The sequence below is a fragment of the Mercenaria mercenaria genome, chromosome 10 (assembly GCF_021730395.1).
Source record: "Mercenaria mercenaria strain notata chromosome 10, MADL_Memer_1, whole genome shotgun sequence".
NCBI lineage: Eukaryota > Metazoa > Mollusca > Bivalvia > Venerida > Veneridae > Mercenaria > Mercenaria mercenaria.
Genome location: NC_069370.1, coordinates 41371121 through 41393568, shown reverse-complemented (window position 1 = coordinate 41393568; position 22448 = coordinate 41371121). Strand labels below are relative to the sequence as shown.

Below are 22448 nucleotides of genomic sequence, written 5' to 3'. Positions count from 1 at the left end.
ACTGTCAAAATAACAACAAAATACGTACCCATCTAATTGAAATTAATAGGTCTAATTGAAATTAATGAATCAACCGGTGAATACAGGACTGCAGAAATAAATCCCATCAACTTGAGGAGGAAGGCACCGCAGAAATAAGGTACGCAGAAATTTAATACCACCTCATTTTTCAAAAAATCGCAGAATATTAAGCCCGCAGAAATAAGTATTTAATAGTATTTTGATGAAAGAAATATGAAAAAAACACAATATTATGCTACTAATTAGATATGGAGAATTATCTTTAACCGAGATCAAACTGTGAACATCAAATTTGACACGAGGTGACACGCTAATTGCCGATAATTACTGGCCATTTGATCTAACAAAAAGAGGATCACATCTTTGATTATCAGTTTTAATTGAGAAGCTCATGTCATTTTGTCGTTCTTGTGGTGAATTCATGCGAAACTAAGCAATAACGTGTTTCTCAAAAATCAGGTATCTTCGGCGATTATCGCCTAAAAATAATTGGTTTTGGAAGAAACATGGCCGCTGAAAGGGGTCAAATATGGCGGTCGGGAGGCAATTTCGGTGGCCGCTGGCCACGGACGGGAGGTGGCCGCTGAATAAAGTGATGAAATAGAGGAAAATCTGTTGGGGGCGTCATAAAATGACCGCTGAACGGAGGTGACCGTTAGTCAAGTTAGACTGTACTTATACGGTATGTCAAAACACTAACTCTATTGAAAGGCAACCATAACATTTAGTATAGAAACCATTCTTCCTGAAATATCGCAGATATGACCAAGTCAAGAAAACTAGATAAATGATCTGTGTGACCTTGACTGTGAAGATATAACCTTAAGCAGTCAAAGCTGGTATCACTGACATGTATAAGTATCCAAAATTCAAGTCCTGGTTGTTTTTCCATATATAACTTAATGTAACAAGAGGGCCATAACGTCTCTATATCACTCACTTGAGTATTAAAGCTCAAAAAGTTAATAATTTTGGTAATGAGCTACCTTTGGAGGCCACGTTTTTTACAGATCTGATTAATATGAAAAATCTTGGTAGAGTGTCATCCAATTCCTCATTACATACATAAAGGGAAAACTTACCAAGCCTCCCTGGTGGCCATGTTTTTTAACAAATCAAATAATTTGAACAATCTTGGTAGAGGCTCACCCAAGGAATTTCTGTGTGAAATTATTTCAAAACCAGGACGGCAGTTTCTGAGAAGATTTTCGAAATTTCCACTTTATATAAATGTACATATAAGGAAAATTGACAACAGCTCCAGGCAGCCAAGTCTTTGAGGAATCTGAATGATTTGAACAATCTTGGTAGAAGCTCACCCAAGGAACATTTGTGTAGAATTGTTTTGAAATCAGGCTAGCAGATTCTGACAAGATTTTTAAATTTTCAACAATATACATATTGGGAAAAGTGACCAAAAACCCTGGCCGCCATGTTTTATACACAATCAGAATAATCTGAACATTCTTGGTACAGGGTCACTAAAGGAACATTTGTATGAAATTATTTTAAAATCTGGCTAGCAGTTTCTGACAAGAAGATTTTATGATTTCCACTATATATTTATAGGAAACGTGAATAGTGAATACACCCCTGCAGGCCATGTTTTTAACAAATCTGGAGAATCCATTAAATCATCTTAGAAGAAGATCACCCAAGGATAATTCCTGTCAAATTATTTCAAAATCACGCAAATGGTTTCTAAGAAGGAGATTTTTAAAGCTTTTTCCTTTTGGTTTCCATGGAACCCGAATTCTACAAGGAGTGATATTCTTTGAATAAATCTGGTAGAGGACGATCCTGAACACTACGTCCAAATGAGTGAGTTGGGTTTTACAGTGAATCGACACAAAATGGTCATATATCGCCGAACGTCCAAATGAAAAACTTAAATGTACATGCCCCAAATGTAGAACCTTTGACCTAATACGCTGATCTTCTACTTAGTGAAACCGGTATGCCACAGTTAAATATAATTCTATAACTGCGAAAAAATCCTGAAGCTTATTTGGTAACATTTGTATTTTAGTGTCTTTACACATCAAAAAATAGTTCATTTGTTTGCTTTACTGGGTTTTATATATTTTAATATTATGGAAATTTTCTCTTTACATCTCATTTACATTAGAATAAAAATGTGAGCTATTAAATCAAATCTTTTATACCTGCTGGAATCAGAGAGATACAACAAAGTGTTCAGACCATATAAGTCGCCTCTTACAATCATGCAAAGGTAAGGCAGTGGCCTCAAGTCAAGTTGTTATACCAGCACCAAATGGGACTGTTGGGTTTTTTGTTTGTTTGTTTTGAGTTAAGCACACTTTTTCAACAGTATTTCAGTTATGTTACAATGGGCAATTAACCTAACAAGTGGTCCTTGATCCTGTACCAGTACTAACCTGTTCTCTGGAAGTAACTACCAAGTTCGCCACTTGAATCAGAACGGGTGTTGAGCTTTAAGTCACATCAACACAGTTCATGTCATACTGCGATTATCCAACTTTTGATGGTTGAAAAAAACCTAGGTGCGCTACCAGACAATATTTTAGATACAACTCGGCACCTGGGTAGAACCACTGTCCTTCCACAAGCCAAACAGATGGCTTCCTTACATGAATATCAAACGAACAGAGGTGAGAGGCAAGTGATTCGATGTCAGTGACCTTAACCGCAATGCCTTGAAACACATGCGATTAGGTTCATATAAGCAACTTTTTACCTTGCACAACTGCTGCCCTTGTTCAAATTTACTGTGATGAAAGCAACACAGTTGTTCATAGTTACTGTGGTAAAAGCAAAGCAAGTGTTTATTGTGCACAACTACTGCCCTTGTTCAAATTTACTGTGATGAAAGCAATACAGTTGTTCATAGTTACTGTGGTAAAAGCAAAGCAAGTGTTTATTGTGCACAACTACTGCCCTTGTTCCAATTTACTGTGGTGAAAAAAATGCAAGTGTTCAGTGTGTGCAACTGGTTCACACATTATACATGTATAACTGAGTAGTATCTCAATGTACTAGCAAATTCTGAAAACATAATCTGATGTACCCACTAAAAGACACAGTTGAAAATCACGAAATTAAAAAATATTTCTTAAATACAACTTGCATTCAATGGATTTGCAGTTCAAACCAACAAAGCCTAAAGCATTATTTATGGCAAAGGTTGGCATTTAGGTAGAACCATCAGCCTTTCTTACAATATTGGTGTTTTGGTTTATAAAGCATTAAATAAGCTTGCACCATCTTATATTTGTGACACTATTGAAATTTGTGACAATACATACTATAGCCTTCGTTCTAATACGAAATTTCATCTACAGCACCTTCGACCTAAAACAAGTTTTCTTAAACGTTTGTTTTCTTTTATGGCTGTAGGAATTTGGAAAGACATACCTTACTCAATAAGAAATGCTACCACAATAAATTCATTTAAATATTTGCTTAGAAACTTTCTATTAATCAACACAGTGTAGAGTTATGTTATGTGACTGTTAACATGTGTTTTTCTTCTTTACAAGTCTGCTCTATGGAATGACTGTGACATTTTCATTTGTATGAGTGAATGGTTTTGTGTCTGTTAGAGGGCCTCATTGAAAATAAGATTTGTATGTTATGCATGAAACTTAATGAGTCTTACCCTCTTTAAATAAAGAATTTATTATTATTATTATTATTATTATTTTTATTTCTGACTTCCTGGTATGATGAACCAAGCAAGGCTCAAACCCTGAGTAGCATGTTAAATGATAATAAGTAAACAACCTTAACCACTCAGCCACAAAGACCCCTGATGTATTTATGCCTCTCCTATTTGGGCAATTTTTTCAGACATGAAAGAGAATCTTGTGTGCTTCAAGCTGGATGTGCAAGTTACAAAAGGTTCATTTTGTTTCTGTTGGGTTTAAAGTCAAAGTGTCACTACTATCTGGTGTGTTCCCTGAGGAGTGGAAAAGAATCAAACCTTTGTTGAAGAAGAAAGGTCTCCCACTGGAACTGCATAACTATCGCCCGGTGTCAAATTTAACATTCCTCTCCAAAATTCTTGAAAAAGCTGCACTAAATTAAATCAATAAGCATATTGAAGCTAACAATCTCCTCCCAGCTTACCAAAGTGCCTATAGAAAATAGCACGGAGTTGAAACAGCAATGGTCAAAATGTATAATGATCTTTTGGAAACCATAGATAACAAGGAGCTGTGTTCAATAAACGCTTGATGCCCCCAGTGGTATCCTTGTCGATACGAAGCAACCTAAGTCCAAAACGAGGTCAAGGTCAAACTGAGGTCAGGTGATGTTTGAAGATGAGGAATGGTCACAGGTTACATCTGTATTAGTATCAATTCATTCTTGTAAGCGGTATTAATGCTAGACGAAACGGTCCCATTTGGTTAACCAAGAGATGGCCCATATAAAGCAACCTAAGTCCAAAATGAGGTCAAGGTCAAACTGAGGTCGGGTGATGTTTGAAGATGAGGAATGTTCACAGGTTACATCTGCAGTAGTATCAAGTCATTCTAGCAAGGGGTACTGATGCTAGACGAAAGTCGGTCCCGTTTAGTTAACCAAGAGATGGCCCATATAAAGCAACCTAAGTCCAAAATGAGGTCAAGGTCAAGGTCAAACTGAGGTCAGGTGATGTCTGAAGATAAGGAATGTTCACAGGTTACATCTGCATTAGTATCAAGTCATTCTAGCAAGGGGTATTGATGCTAGACGGAACGGTCCCATTTAGTTAACCTCGTACGGACGGATGAACGAACGGACGGACAGGACGATCACTATATGCCTCCCGCATCAGTAGATGCCAGGGGCATAAAAATGAAGTAACAATCGTGGTCATGATCGACTTGAGTGCAGCGTTCGATACCATCGATATCCCACCATCGATATCCCGATACTGATTCAAATCCTTCAAGATGAATTTGGTATTCATAACACTCCCTTGAAATGGATAGAATCTTATCTCATGAACAGAACAATGAAAGTCTTAGTCAAACAGTCAGCATCTGACATTGAGCCACTGACGTTCGGTGTCCCGCAGGGTTCTTGTGCCGGGCCTGTGTTCTTTACCCTGTATATATCGGCTCTCAACCGAGTAGTGCAAAAATATCCAGCCGATCTCTATGGATACGCGGATAACCATAACCGTTAAAAATTCAAGCGGGAAATTCTGAAAGTGAGACAACTGTTCTTCAACAACTTGACAGTTGTCTCAATGAAATCATAAAATGGATGACAACCTTCAAACTGAAAATGAATCAGTCTAAAACTGAAATAATTATGTATGGAACTAGACAGTTAGCAAAAATGAACATTACAAGTGTAAACGCTGGTGGGTGTGACGTAAAATGCGTTGATCATGTCAGAGACCTGGGTGTAACCGTGACCAATACACTCAACTTTGACTATCTCATCCAGAAAAAGTGTCAGATAGCTCATGTGCAGTTACGAAACCTTAGGGCTATAAAGAAACATCTCACACAAAAGTCAACTGAATCAACTGGATTGGTTCATTCCCACATTGACTTCATTTACAGAAACTCCAGCCTACCAAATCAACAAACTACAGCGAGTCCAAAATCATGCAACTAGAGTAGTCATGAATACTTCCTACGAACAACCAAGTGCTGAACTTCTAAAAGAATTACACTGGCTTCCAGTTAAGGCTAGAGTCATGTTCAAAGTCCTAGTAATAGTCTTCTGTGTCATCAATGATACAGCTCCAGTATATCTATGAGGGAAATGTTTGTACCTACTCGACAACGGTACAGACTACGATCACAAAGTGACACTAACTTTAACATCCCTAGACGGCGAACAAAATTAGCAGACAGATCTATGGCCGTCGTTGGTCCCAAATGGTGGAACGCTCTACCTAGCTATCTGAAAGACATTCTGTCTGAAGCCAGCTTTAGATCAAAACTGAAAACACATTTGTTTAGTCAGTTTCATGAACAATGAGTGTACTCTTGTTAAACACAAAATATCAGCAGTGGTATAAAATAGTATTTATAATATGTCTAAATCTAAGTTCTAGAATCCTGTTCATATTTTGAAAATATATGTTTTAAATGTGCGTTATGTAATTGTAAAGCGCAACAGAATATTTTATAATTTTTGCGCTATATAAATGCCATGTATTTGTATTATTTGACAAAATATAGGCCATTCAGAAACTTTTCTAGATTTTGGTGGAGGTGCCCCTCTAATCACTGTTTCAAGCATAGTTGTGTAGGTATCTGGGAAGAACCACGGAAACTGCTAGATAGCATCCGCACATAAAAACTTCTACACCCATCGTTGAGGCACAAGTGATTTGATGTCCACCACCTAAAATACTTTGCCAAGGAGGCCCAAATACTATTTTCATACACACAGTATTCACAGGCAAAAAAAAAAAACACCAAATACAATCCTAAGCAATCTGCCAAAGAAGCAATATTATCAGTCAACTTCGGCATGACTCAGTTATTCTAGAAAGCTACAAATATTTATGAATACTAATGTATAAGCAATATCATTGTGCATATAATCACCCTTTATATTGCAATAATTATGTTCTAATTTTCTATATACATTTGTAAATTGTACAAGCATTCCCAAATCTATAATGTATGTTCCCATTTCAATAGTGTATACTAGCTATTGCCTATCATATGTATTCTCTTACTTTTTTTACAGCAAGTTAATATACTTAAAGTAGGTTTCTTAAATATATTTTGCAGAAACACGAAGTAACAGATTTTAACATTTTTTTCTAAAGAATATGTATTTGTCAACAGCTAGTATGCCAATGATCTACAACTATTAAAATTCCTTCTAGTGAAAAACTGAAAGCTACTGGGTGTTCATATTAACACCCTAGCCCGCAATGTGGGCTTACCTGCTTTCCTAAATTTATTGGCACCTATAATGCAGAAAGTCTATCAGAAAAATCTAACCAACAAAGCAAAATTTATCGTAAGCTGCTGATGATGACAAATATGTACATTGGCCCTATTCTTTTCCGTTGAAAATTATGACATGACAATGCTGCTTAGTGATAACGCTCCGCTGTTTTGATGACATCCGCATAGAGTCAGGGAGAATGTTCCCCGAGATGACTTCACAGTCGTTCCGTCTAGTTAACAGAATGGCCGGGAAGTAAAGCTAATTTTAATGTTAAATGCAATATCATATGTGCAGTTTATAACATAAAAACTTGTTTACAAATGGAAAGGAAGTATAATGTTAAAATAAGAAAATAATCTTTTTTCGGAGTTCAAGTAAAATGGACAACAGAATAGAATTGCTAGCGTGTTTCATGGATTTCCTGACCCTATTCTGCCATTCATTTCTCATGAACACCGACCAAAATTATTGCTTTTCTTAAGTGAATGATGACTACTGACAGTGCAGTAATGAAGAAGCAGATGATGATGATGATGATGATGATTCTGAAGAAGCAAGTGCTGCTGTTATTGCTATTGATGATGAAGAAGCAAATGATGATGATGATGATTCTGAAGAAGCAGATAAGATGATGAAGAAGCAAGTGCTGCAGTTGTTGTTGCTACTGATGATGAAGAAGCAAATGATGATGATGATGATTCTGAAGAAGCAGATGCTGCTGCAACTGCTGCTGATGTTGATAATATGAAGCAAAATATGTTGATTGATTATGAAGAAGCAGATGATAATGATGCTTATGCTGCTAATAACGAGGAGGCAGATGATGATGGTGAGGGCAATGATAGTAATACTAAAGACTAATAGCAGCTGAATTTAAATTTGGCACATTTTATAATGAAAATTTAAAGAAACTTATATAATGCCCCTTGTTATATGATAGTTATTAATATCACTAGTCTCAATGAAAACCATTCCATTTTTTAGCAAAAGAAACAGTGAGACAAGACAATAAACTAAAACTTCACTGGTACCTCACCATTATTTTATTATTAATAGCGTGAAACATTATTATAGTTACAACAACTAATGCTTGAAATTAATAAGTAACTATTTCCGACAAAAGCTGTTTTTAAAAACTATCATGCAAAAATAATTGTGTTGGATTAGGTCAAATGAGCACAATATTCCGGTTTCATTAGCAGCATTAAAGCTTTGTTAACTGATAAAGACACCATGTGCTCCTCAAGGCATTATTTCATGCAGAGCTGGTTACACCTTGAGTAGGGTTTCGAACCAGCAAGAGTGGTGAGGAGACTGATTCTAGGTCAGCAAACTTAAACATTTGGCTACAAAGGCCCCATTCATGCAAAATGTATGTCTAATTTGAAAACTAAACAAACAATAAACCCTCCAAAAATGACCTAGCTTTTAGACTTCAGTGACAATGTTGAATTAAGAACAACCCAATGGAATCTAAATCTACAGGCATCAAATATAGTAAAATAATTTATCAACAAAACAATACATCTATAAAAACTAAAGGAAATGTCAAAAAGTTCAGGCTACAGCATATACCAAAGAAGCAGAGACTTATTCACGATATTTTCTCATAATATCTAGTTCTCATTTGTTTCTATCTGTTTATCATGAAACCTGCACTGGACTGTTATGAAACCTGTCACTGCCCTTCTATTAACACCATCCTTGGTCTATTATCAACTATCACTAGTCTGTTATGAAACCTGTCACTGGCTTTTTATCAATCCTATCATTGGTCTATTATGAAACAATCACTGGTCTGTTATGAAACCTGTCCCTGGCCTTTTATTAATCCTATCATTGGTCTATTATGAAACAATCACTGGTCTGTTATGAAACCTGTCACTGGCCTTTTATTAATCCTATCACTGGTCTATTATAAAACTATTACTGGTCTGTTATGAAACCTGTCACTGGCCTTTTATCAATCCTATCATTGGTCTATTATGAAACAATCACTGGTCTGTTATGAAACCTGTCACTGGCCTTTTATTAACCCTATCATTGGTCTATTATAAAACTATCACTGGTCTGTTATGAAACCTGTCACTGGCCTTTTATTAATCCTATCATTGGTCTATTATGAAACAATCACTGGTCTGTAATGAACCTGTCACTGGCTTTCTATTAACTCTATCATTGGTCTATTATAAAACTATCACTGGTCTGTTATGAAACCTGTCACTGGCCTTTTATTAATCCTATCATTGGTCTATTATGAAACAATCACTGGTGTGCAATGAACCTGTCACTGGCCTTTTATTAACCCTATCATTGGTCTATTATAAAACTATCACTAGTCTGTTATGAAAACTGTCTCTGGCCATTTATTAACCCTATCATTGGTCTATTATGAAACAATCATTGGTCTATTATGAACCTATCATTGGTCTATTATAAAACAATCACTGGTCTGTTATGAACCTGTCACTGGCCTTTGATTAACCCTATCTTTGGTCTATTATGGAACTATCACAATCACTGGTCTGTTATGAACCTGTCACTGGCCTTTATTAACCCTAACATTGGTCTATTATGAAACAATCACTGGTCTGTTATGAACCTGTCACTGGCCTTTGATTAACCCTATCATTGGTCTATTATAAAACAATCACTGGTCTGTTATGAACCTGTCACTGGCCTTTGATCAACCCTATCATTGGTCTATCATCGAACAATCACTAGTCTGTTATGAAACCTGTCACTGGCCTTTATCAACCCTATCATTGGTCTATTATAAAACAATCACTGGTCTGTTATGAACCTGTCACTGGCCTTTATCAACCCCATCATTGGTCTATTATAAAACAATCACTGGTCTGTTATGAACCTGTCACTGGCCTTTATTAACCCTATCATTGGTCTATTATGAAACAATCACTGGTCTGTTATTAACCTGTCACTGGCCTTTATTAACCCTATCATTGGTCTATTATGAAACAATCACTGGTCTGTTATGAACCTGTCACTGGCCTTTATTAACCCTAACATTGGTCTATTATGAAACAATCACTGGTCTGTTATGAACCTGTCACTGGCCTTTGATTAACCCTATCATTGGTCTATTATAAAACAATCACTGGTCTGTTATGAACCTGTCACTGGCCTTTGATCAGCCCTATCATTGGTCTATCATGGAACAATCACTGGTCTGTTATGAAACCTGTCACTGGCCTTTATCAACCCTATCATTGGTCTATTATAAAACAATCACTGGTCTGTTATGAACCTGTCACTGGCCTTTATCAACCCTATCATTGGTCTATTATAAAACAATCACTGGTCTGTTATGAACCTGTCACTGGCCTTTATTAACCCTATCATTGGTCTATTATAAAACAATCACTGGTCTGTTATGAACCTGTCACTGGCCTTTATTAACCCTATCATTGGTCTATTATGAAACAATCACTGGTCTGTTATTAACCTGTCATTGGCCTTTATTAACCCTATCATTGGTCTATTATGAAACAATCACTGGTCTGTTATGAACCTGTCACTGGCCTTTATTAACCCTATCATTGGTCTATTATGAAACAATCACTGGTCTGTTATTAACCTGTCATTGGCCTTTATTAACCCTATCATTGGTCTATTATGAAACAATCACTGGTCTGTTATGAACCTGTCACTGGCCTTTATTAACCCTATCATTGGTCTATTATAAAACAATCACTGGTCTGTTATGAACCTGTCACTGGCCTTTTATTAACCCTATCATTGGTCTATTATGAAACTATCACAATCACTGGTCTGTTATGAAACTGTCACTGGCCTGTTATTAACCCTATCATTGGTCTATTATGAAACTATCACTGGTCTGTTATGAAACTGTCACTGGCCTTTTATTAACCCTATCATTGGTCTATTATGAAACTATCACTATCACTGGTCTGTTATTAAACCTGTAAATAGTTTCAAATTAAGCCTGCCGATGGTCCATTATTAAACCTGTCACTGATTTCTTATGAAACCCGTCACTGGTCTGTTCTAAAACTTACTTGTGTGTAAGCTTATCCTGTATACCATTGGTTCTTTTAATGTGCAAGGTGTAAAGCAGCCCCACACAGAACTCTTATCCGAAGTTAGCTATTTTTCAGGTGGGAGAGAAGGAGGACTGAATTCATGACCACAAGTTTTAATCCTGCCAATGGCAATGGCATGCTAATAGACCCTTCACTGGTTTGTTACTAGACCCATTAAAAGTATATTATTATATTTGTCACTGGTCTGTAATTAATGTAGTTCTGCACATCATAATTAATTATAAACCGGAAGTACTGGTGTAACATCATATATCCGGATAATGTAGAATAAACCCTAGACTCTGTACACGGATATGAAAATCATTTCATGAATGAATGGCAACCTGTGAGTAACGATATAACAATGACAACATTAATATCTTTCTAAAGATAAATCATGACATTACAATTGTTGAAATGTTATATCATACTAAATAAAGTCTTCAAATCAGCCTGAAATGCGAAGGACTCTCTTTAATCATGGACAAATATCTCAAAAACAAACACACTGAGTTTTATATCTTATTTCACCATATTAAATCCCAAATTATTTTTTAATTGCTGTATTTTCTATGTATTTTCTGAAGTTCTGAAAAATCAGGGTTTAACCAAAGTCTACATTGAAGAATTTTTTTTTTATCTGAACGTTTTGAACTACTTTAAACCTATCAATGGTCTGTAGACCTGTCACTGATTTGTTATTAAATCTGTTACATAAAACATTGATGGCCCATTATTAAATGTGTCTGGCTTTTGTTATTAAACCTGTCACTGGTCTGTTATGACACGTGTATTCTGTCAGTCAGTGGTCTGTTACAAATCTCAGCACTGGTCTGTTAAGAAATCTGAGCCGCGCCATAAGAAAACCAACATAGTGGCTTTGCAACCAGCATGGATCCAGACCAGCCTGCGCATCCGTGCAGTCTGGTCAGGATCCATGCTGTTCACTAACCGTTTCTCTAATTGTAATAGGCTTTGAAAGCGAACAGCATGGATCCTGACCAGACTGCGCAGAAAGCCACTATGTTGGTTTTCCCATGGCAGGCTCATCTATCTCATCTGTTAGCAAGTGTGTGAAGTTCTCCAATATAAACACCAGCAGTTTACTTTTGATATCTTGTCCTAGGTCAATTTATCAAAGGAATTGTTTAGTCACAGTGGTTCAAAATATTCTACCGTCGGACTGGAATCCCAAGTAAAGCTTCTTTAATGGTCAGGCTGCTCATTTGCTTATTAAGTTGTTAACATATTTTGCAACATTCTCCAGCATAGCTTTTCACAAAGATTCCTCAATCTTTTTTTTTTTTCAAGCCAAAAAGTTTTTACCAACCAAAGTATGTCATCTCCCTCACAATAATAACTTACCTCAAGTTTTGACTTCAATTGCTTTTTTTTGTAGAAATAAGAAAATTTAATTATATACTAAATACTGTTAGTCTGAAAACAGGTTATTATCAAAATTCATCATTTATCTTCCCTACATACAAACTCTAAAACAAAGGTAAATTTTTGTCATTTATGATGATATCTATCAATGTAAGTGTTTAGGCCAAGAATAAGAAATTATGGTTTTGCTTATAATTTATTCTTAAAATAGAGACATATTTTAATTATAACCCTTAATTTTTCCAGCAAATTTGTCTGGTAAAGACACTGTTGCAAAGAGAGATTAATTCATTAAGCTTTTTATATAATGGGGAAAGAAATATTTGTCTTTGTAAAGCAATCAAACCTAAGGTGTGCCATTAGCAAAGGCTATACTGTGTATGTATACTAGGTCAACTGGTTTAAACAACTAAGAGCTCAAGCTAGGATGTGAACTCATTTTTTCTCTCTGGCAAAATGCAGAAGAGATCCATACCTTATTTTCAGATATTAAACTGTATGTTCTTTTTTCTTATTACACTGACAATATATGTCATGGGGACTAAAATTTTTGTGAAGCTATAAAAAACCTTCTCCAGCAGTTTCTCAAATTTTCTCCACACATGCTTGTTATAACACTGTAAAGAGTTGTATAACTGATGGATATTCTGATAAAATTATTTATCTTATTTTACTTAATATAAACTTTTTTTGAAGTTTTCATTACAAATTTCAATATTTACTGTGGAGTCTATCCACAAAATTAATTTTATGTTCAAAAATCGAAATCCACAAAGTCATATCTCCACATAATATCTATTTTGGCCAAAACCATAAAGCTCTGTGCTCTGGAAATTAACCATTACCCTGCTAAATTTCTAAAATGGATTGGTCCATCATTTGGTTTAGACAGCACCACTTATTATTCAAAGAGGCCTTCACTAAAAATTAACTGACTGAACAGCAAACAGTGCAGACCTGCACTAGAAAAAAAGACAAATCCACTTGAAGTCAGCAGGCTATAGATTAACGATTTTCGCAGTTGTACAACTATATATGTGATGTTAGTTGTGTACATAAAAGCATTCTAAAAAAAAAACAACATTTTTTACTGATTTGCTTAAACTATCTAACAAAGCTATTTTCTATCTCATGTTATATTAACTACTTGAAAACAGCTATATTCAATAATCATGATTCCTTTTTTTTTTTCTGACATTCAGAAGTGACAATGAGGTTAATACAACTTCCCCACATCAGAAAAACATACATACCTCAATATAAGTCAATAAGGATAATACTGTATATATTGCAAGACTTTTTAAAGGATAAATAATGTTTAACTTAAAGTTACTTTTTGGTGCAAAACTGCTTATTTCAAGTCTAAAACTTGCATATTTTAAGGCTATTAGATTTGCAAAGAGAAACACACACAAGTTCTGAAGCAGACATACTGCTCTTCTAAAGGCAACATCAGCCGCGCCATGAGAAAACCAACACAGTGGCTTTACCAGAATGGATCCTGACCAGCCTGCACATCCGCGCAGTCTGGTCAAGTTCCATGCTGTTCACTAATGGTTTCACTAATTGCAATATGCTTTGAAAGCGAACAGCATGGATCCTGCATCCGCGCAGTCTGGTCTGGATCCAGGCTGGTCACAAAAGCCACTATGTTGGTTTTCTCATGGCACAGCTCACATTACTCTATGAAGTATGTGGGCGTATTTCTTGATGCAAGCTAATAACCTTATCATTACATACTCAATTACACTTGAAAAATTCAGTGACATATAATTTGTTCTTATGTCAGAGTAAAATTGAAAATATCAATAGCAATGAATATTTTATCCTGACAATACATATCATAATGATGTCACAAACATATGAGCCATGCCATGGGAAAACCAACATAGTGGCTTTGCGACCAGCATGGATCCAGACCAGCCTGCGCATCCGCGCAGTCTTGTCAGGATCCATGCTGTCCGCTAACAGTTTCTCTAATAGCAATAGGCTTTGAAAGCGAACAGCATGGATCCTGACCAGACTGCGCGGATGCGCAGGCTGGTCTGGATCCATGCTGGTCGCAAAGCCACTATGTTGGTTTTCCCATGGCACGGCTCATATTATGAATTTATGCATAAACATGGAAAAAACTGACTTGCCAGTCTCATTGTTACTTAAATCTTTATTTATAAATGAGTCATAATGTTAGATGCAGGTCTATATCACTTAAAGCACTCGCAAGCTGGCAATTACAGGGGATATACAATATACACATTTTTCAAGGTAGGTAACTAAGAAATCTAAAACACACATTGTACATGTTATCTCCCCTTACCTGTGATACTGTCTGTTCCCCAATTGGTATATCATCAGTCTTTATTGCAACTTTACTTATTATACTCTGACTGTCACAATCCAATATTATTCTAAAATACAAATTCATGCCATATGTAATAAGAAACATAAACAATAGTACTATATTTCATTTGGCTTTTAATTAATACATAATGTTTATAACATCAACATTTTTTGGTCAGAAAATGTTTTTAAAAAGCCAACGTTTTTATAAAACTTCATTTATAGTCTGACACATATGAACTTTAAAACGATGTCCATAAATAGAAAAGCAACCAGTTTATGTAACAAGAAGGTCATGGTGGCCTTAGATCGCTCTCCCGAGTTTCATACAGCTGGGATGAACAATTTTTTTTCTGTGGGGGGGGGGGGGGGGGGGGGGGGGGGGGGGAGGTCGGTCAGCTGGGTTTTCAGACCACAATGTGACATTATCACCTGCTTAGATGATCTAGATATGGGACCACCAAAGAAACACTCCTTTGAAGTCTGGCTGACATTGGCTGATGTTTATGGAGGAGATGTTCTTTAAAGAAATTCAGGATAACAGACAGACATCCAGCGATCCTAAAAATACTTTTGAAAAACATATTTGGCTGAAATTTCACAGAAGCAACTGTTTCAAAGAAATATTTCACGGAAACAACTGTTTCAAAGAAATATTTATAATACCCTCCATCACAGATTTCATCAAGAACAAGAAATCCAGCATCCATGTTCTCCAAAAGTGCTCGCTTCTCAACATTTCTCCGCAAAATTTGACAAATGGAATCGTAGAATGCATTAAGAACACTGGCCAGAATAAGCTGCAAAAAAAAAAGAAAAAATGTTCCATTTCTTTATGAAATGTAAAAAATATTTTCATGTAGAGTTTGTGGCTAAACATTTTTCCAAGTTTATGATAAATAGGTAGCATTCTCACCAAGGGAAGCAACTGTAACTGTAGTATGTCTAGAAACAGTGTAACTCTGTCAAAATATTCTTCTGCTATGTAGCAAAAAGACCCATATGCAGTGATCCCTATTTTACCATTTTTAGAGTATATGTGCTTAAACCAACAGTTCCAGAATGGAATGTAATTTACACAAAATACGATACCTTTCATCATTTCAAAGAACCCACTGTGAAATCATTAATATTCATGGGAGACTAATTTTTGTGGATTTCGTGGTTGTGTCAATCTACGAAATTTAATCCCAACAAAAAAGTAAAATTGCCATTCATGTTCAGAAGTTGATATCCACGAATTCATATCTCCACGAAAATTGCTGTTTTGACCAAAACCACAAAATTTTATGCCAGCCCACGAAATTAAAAGATTTTATAGTATTCTTTTTCCCAAACAGTTTCTGAAGAGACTCATTGAAAATCTTATGGATGAATGAAATTGAAATAGAAAACAAAGAACAATCCAAACTATGGGTAAAGCTAAGTTTACTATTGGTTGTGATAAGTATAGCCTCTCACTTACCTCATTTTCATTTGTGCTTCCGACAACATAGAAGAAAAGATCTACGTTACTTCTATATACACATGTTAATCCTTCAAACATGATGATTTCAGCTGAAATTGAAATTAAAATTTTAAATAAAAAAATGTACTGGCAATCTAAAAAAAGTCCCCATCACAGCTTAGATGCTCATTTAAAACTATAATTCATTTATATAATGACAGCAAGTTACTGTAACTGATGTCAAGAAAGAACAAGAGCTGTCACAGGAGACAGCGCGCTCGACTATTTCGATGCTGGATAGTGAAACTGGGCACATCTGAGGAAACTAGAGCTGTCACTGGAGTGTTTAATGACTCCAATTGTGGATGAAGATATTGCACAATAGCCTGTGTCTATGTCAAAAATATCAACTTAAAGTAATAAGAGAGGTAAAGATAAAATGTATCAAAACATTATATAAGTATATCCTAAGCAAAAAGGGGCATAATTCATTAAATATTGGTGCCAGAGTTATGCAGCTTGTGTCATATAGTGTGGGTGATGATGTTGAACAACTGTTTTAAGTTTGAATCAAATCCATTCAGTAATAACAGAGACAGAGTGAAAGTGCATCAAAACTTTAACCTGAAATTCTAAGTAAAAAGGGGGAATAATTAAAGAAAAATTGGCGCCAGAGTTATGCACCCTACATCATACGGTGTGGGTGATGATGTTGAACAACTGTTTTAAGTTTGAATCAAATCCATTCAGTAATAACAGAGACAGAGTGAAAGTGCATCAAAACTTTAACCTAAAATTCTAAGTAAAAAGGGGAAATAATTCATGAAAAATTGGTCCCAGAGTTATGCACCTTGTGTCATATGATAAGGGTAATGATGTTGAACAATTGTTTAAGTTTGAATCAGATCCATTCAGTAATAACAGAGATAGAGTGAAAGTGCATAAAACTTTAACCTGAAATTCTAAGTAAAAAGGGGAATAATTCATGAAACATTGTGCCAGAGTTATGCATTTTGTGTCATATGATGTGGGTGATGATGCTAAACAACTATTTTAAGTTTGAATCAAATCCATTCAGTAATAACAGAGGTAGAGTGAAAGTGCACCAAAACTTTAACCTGAAATTCTAAGTAAAAAGGGGGAATGATTCATGAAAAAATGGTGCCAGAGTTATACACCTTGTGTCATATGATGTGGGTGATGATGTTGAACAACTATTTTAAGTTTGAATCAAATCCATTTAGTATGAGTAATAACAGAGATTGAGTGAATGTGCATCAAAACTTTAACCTGAAAATCTAAGTGAAAAGGGTTGATAATTCATGAAATATTGGTGACAGAGTTATGGCCCTTATGTCAGATGATGTGGATGATGATGAGGAATAAGTATTTCAAGTTTGAATCAAATCCATCAAGTAATTACAGAGATAAGCTGAAAAAAGAGAAAGTGCACCAAAACTTTAACCAAGGTGGGGACGCGGAAAGAGGCCGACGCCGGGGCGAGTAGGATAGCTCTCCTTATACTTCGTATAGTCGAGCTAAAAACCCTGATTCCATACCAGTATATAATATCTCCTCAAATAACTGATAACTTCTCAACATGAATCAGACAATCACAATACTCAGGGGGATGACGTCAGATATATTGCTGTCTGTCAAATCTGCATTGATAACATTTCCTTTTCCAAGGAATCAAATATCTGTGATCTTGTGCTCTTCTTTCTGAGTTATACTGGCAGAATCATTCAGTCCGATTTTGATACCCGAGATAACTCAAATTGTAATAACCACTAACTATTGCAGACAGCACAAATCTTCCTTACAATCAACTTGCAATGTTTGTATAGACTACAGTCCTACTTTGTTTGCTCCAACTCACCTGCTCGAGGCCAATCCTTTTAAAGGACACCTAGGATTGCAGGTACAGCTTTGGTTGGAATTACCTCTTGTCTCCACAAATATATCTGTGTAGAACATACGTTTTTACTCCAGGAACAAAAGATGCAGGTAAAAAAAAAATACATGTAATATTGGCACATTCTTCAACTTTACATAACTAATTTAGCAAAACAAAATATCAAACCCATCAAATTAGTCTGCATGTTTTCTATAACAGCTTTACAGTCACATACCATTTGCTCTGTGTGTTTTGTTGAAAAGGTTCTTTTCAAATGTTTTCTGTTCTTTTGTTGATGGGAATTGATCGTCATAATACTGAAATAAAAGGATTGTATTTCCATCAGATTCACAGCAAATAAGTGACTGCATTTTTATAAAGTTTTCTTCATTACTGGCACTTCTATCTAAACACTGGCCAAGATATTAATATAGATCATCCAAACTATGACAACTAAAGCTATAACACTGAAATTACATTAAACTGCCAGTGATTATTTTCCACATTTCCATATAAGAGTCCCAGGACTCTCTGGGCTACAAATCAACAAGTCCAGGGTCATCGATGACGACAGACAAGAAGTGATCCCAATAGCTCATGTGCCTGCTTCACTCAGTTGAACTAGCCTAACACAGATTTCAATATTAATGCTCTGTGTAAATTACAGTTATCCTTTTTTTAATACCCCTTGATAAACATATATCAAAATGAAAATAAAACAACAATGACTGGAACTGTGTTCAAAACCCATTATTTGGTATGGAAATATAATTATGTAACATAGGTACTTCAGTAAATTTGCCAAGACTTGGAGTCTGATGTGCTAGTCATCTTTTCTGGTATTCACCGTATAGTGATTGACCGCAATATTAAATTACAGCTGCAAATTTTGGTTAAAAATGATACTGAGAAACAATCAGAAGTGATGTTATAAAATTTTTATCCGGTGCAACGGTAAAAAACTGCAGCAAGTATTCTGATTTTCAGTAGAAAATCAAGAAAACAAACATCATCAGACTTTTTTGTTATAAATTTTATGCGTCCTGTGGTTGCACATTATTTAAAAACATGCGTCCATGGAATTAATTATGTGTCTAGAACGCACAGTAAAAAAATCACTGAACTGTACAAGTAGTTACTCCAAAAACATTTTGCAGAGGTGGGGTGGGCCCATAGGACCACTCTCCCAACCTTTTCTATCCGAAACAAAAGAAAATACCGGTACACATAGTTATACCTTCTGATGAAGTTTTATTGGAATCCTTTTAAAATGTTAAAAAATATTCACTTTACAAAATTTTGGCCCACTACTTTTGTCCATCCCAGACAAAAATGTCATGCATATCTAAATTTCAATTTTTGTTGTTATCCCTTGAAGAAAAATGGAAGAAATATGCTTCACAAACTTGCGCAGGAGATGTGGGCCTCTAGGGGCCCCACCTTTGTCCACTCTAGAAGAAAAATGTATGTGAAATTTCAATGAAAACTGTTAAAGTAGTTGAACCCGTTTGTAATGGACCAACCAACCAACTGACTATAGGAAGACTATAGTATTATACCTCATTAAACTTTGTTTATTGGGATGAAAAACTGACTTTGACAGTGACCTACAATGTATCATGGGATGAGACTATTTACCTTTGCCATAAGTCTGTTTCCATCATTGTCTAATATCATGATGGCTTTCACAGAGTACAAAGAAGGTTCCTGAAAGAATAAAGGTAAACAGTTCATAGTTTCTTTCACAGAAAAAAACACATACAAAAAGGTTTACATATGCAACATTTAAGAAGTAAATAAGATCTGATGCATAACAAGATATCAAAAACAAAAAGCAAAAATTTACTGGCGTGTTTATACATGATATTTGTTTAAAAATAATTACAAGTAACATAATAACACAGTATTAAAAAAGCTTGCATTAATCTGTCGGTCAATAGCTATAGCCTATACATAGCTAATTAATGTTGTCTATATTATAAGCAACACCGACTTTAAATAAAATCTGTCTACTGCAAAAACTCGTTGTTCATTTGGAAGGCTTTCACTTCAGCTAATAAGCAGAAAAAAATTGCAATTTAGCTATTCTTAGCTAGTATTAGTAGTAAAAGAATAATTTTATTTGTGATGCAGGGCTAGCGCTGGGTTGAAAAAAATTTGAGCCAATTTTTACACCGCAGATCGAACAGGCTCGCACCCTCATTAGCGTGACCATGACAGGGCTTTGGTGGGGTTTAAAGGGGGCTTTGCCCCCTCAAGGTTTTGGGCTTTAGGGTATTTCAAATGCCTAGATCTATTGCAGCAGAAAACACCATTAACTGAATGGTCTGTCCTTGTGTAATAATAAGCATTAAAACAGTTGATCAAGGATAAATTTATTTTTAACCATAATTTATATCATTTCTCAATATATTAACAATATAGGCTCGCACGCCCATTCGCATGTCCACAACAGGGTTTTGGTGGGGTTCACAGGGGGCTTTGCCCCCTAAAGCTTTTGGGCTTTAAGGTATTTCAGATGCTTAGATTGCAGCAGAAAACACCATTATCTACAAATGTTACATCATGCTAAATGCTTCATTACTGAATGGTCTGTCCTTGTGTAATAATAAGCAAAACAGTGCATCAAGGATAAAAATACAACAGATTTGTATACAAACGCGATCTCTCTTATTTTCCATTTTTAGCTGGATATAGTTTCACTTTTCACAGATTTTGCTTTCTTTGCAGGAGGTAAACAACCTGATTCAGACCTATGTTTTTCAGTCATAATGACAAGCAAGAAATTAATTTTAAAACATTTTATTATATACATACTGGCATCAATAATGAATTACTCATATGAAATAATTTTATTTAATTAACCTTTTTTGACCAACATCAGTCATGGCATGTGCCACAAACAAACACCTTTGGTCCATGTACATTCATTAATCGGTACCAATTTAGCTAAACAAACTGTGAGAGATGCTTTTAATTACCCCAAGGGCACAGGTTTATTGTCACTTGATAGTGTTAATGGACCATGGACAGTGCCTCTTGTTTATTGCACGTTTTGTCACAGTCCGTCTTGGTACTCTTTGGTCCAAAATAACATTATATAAAAATTGACTGGTTTTAATTCTAAAGTAGGGTATTTTTAAAGTTTGAGCCATTTCTGAATTTTCTTGAGCCAAAATTAGCATTTTAAGCCTTTTGCTCAAAATGCCCATTCCAGTGCTAGCCCTGTGATGGGATACTTAGGTTAAAGATATTGATCATTCAGCAAGTTCTTGGCTGTAAAATATAAATACAATAATCAATATTATTTCACTTTAGCTTGTAGTATTTCTTTCAGCTATATCATTACAAAAAAACTGACTCGGAAGACGAGACGTGCAACAGCCTGAACACGAAAAAATGCCCTGAATTTTGATGGGTGAAGCGATGATGTTCATACTTCTTCACAAATTATCCTTTACTGGTTATTATATCAGTTTGCATTTTATAAGTTGTAGGAACGAAGGTAAAGCGATAAGGAAGTGCAAAATTAAAGATGGCCAAAATGTCCGTTATCCGAAAATCACTGCAACTCACATCATACATATAAACGTGTTAAATGTAGTGATATACATGGCAATCATTACATATAAGCTGAAATTTTAGATCAGATATCAATATGTTAATTTAATTCAATCTGATAAAAGCTAATATTACCAAAACTTGTGTATCCATGTTTTTCGATTTGACGTGGAAGGATCACGTAGACGCTTGCAACTTGCAGGTGTTTGGTCCAAGATAACTCCCGTACCGTAACGCACATTTTTGTTCGCTCTTCACACTGCCTTTCCCGCCCACATAAAAACAAGGACAAAGCTTCAATAGAAATAGCCACGTTCTAACAGCGCATATGTGAATGATTGACATTCATTTAAGATTACGCAGACTTCTACCTCTACCTGGTAATGGCCCACATTGACTTTTCGATTAAACTGCCAGATGTATGCGCAAAAAAAGAAAGATATAAAAGATGAGTATATATACAGTGTAGGATTAAAAATAAAATCACCCAGGAGTCTTGAGAAAGCATTTTGTTGCTTGAGCCTTGAAAGCATCAAGCGACCCCAAAGACACAATATCCGATGGCAGCTGGTTCCAATCTCTCAGTGTTCTTTGAAAATATGACTCCTTGCAGGATTGGCAACGGCATGATGGAACTAGGTATTAACTTTGATGCCAACATCTGAAATTGTGCATACTTGATGATTTTACAAGTCTTGTTACTTTCATTTCTAATTATTTTCGATCTTGTAGAACATACAGCAGTGTTCAAGCCAGGATTTGAAAAGGGGAGGATGCTAGTGCCCAAAAGGGCACTTGCAGGTCGCGAAGCAAAGAGCAGGGGTAGAGTGTGTGAGGG

The 22448-nt window shown here is 35.6% G+C and overlaps 1 protein-coding gene across 9 annotated transcripts in view; it reads right to left on the bottom strand.

Moving 5' to 3' along the window:
* The window catches only part of LOC123560785 (coatomer subunit zeta-1-like), a 38423-nt gene extending 16534 nt beyond the window's left edge, over positions 1–21889 (bottom strand). For 3 of the 9 annotated variants that reach the window (XM_053552916.1, XM_053552917.1, XM_053552921.1), the window contains exons 1-8: positions 21746–21889; positions 19688–19756; positions 18285–18366; positions 16171–16262; positions 15372–15505; positions 14683–14773; positions 12345–12365; positions 6908–6931 (exon numbers count right to left, since the gene is read on the bottom strand). In XM_053552916.1, the coding sequence (XP_053408891.1) occupies positions 6908–6931; positions 12345–12365; positions 14683–14773; positions 15372–15505; positions 16171–16262; positions 18285–18366; positions 19688–19756; positions 21746–21763 (531 nt within the window). In that variant the 5' untranslated portion in view covers positions 21764–21889. The remainder of the gene's footprint in view (positions 1–6907; positions 6932–12344; positions 12366–14682; positions 14774–15371; positions 15506–16170; positions 16263–18284; positions 18367–19687; positions 19757–21745) is intronic. The other 6 variants (XM_053552918.1, XM_053552922.1, XM_053552923.1 and 3 more) reach the window with 4 other exon arrangements.
* Positions 21890–22448: the final 559 nt, after the last annotated feature.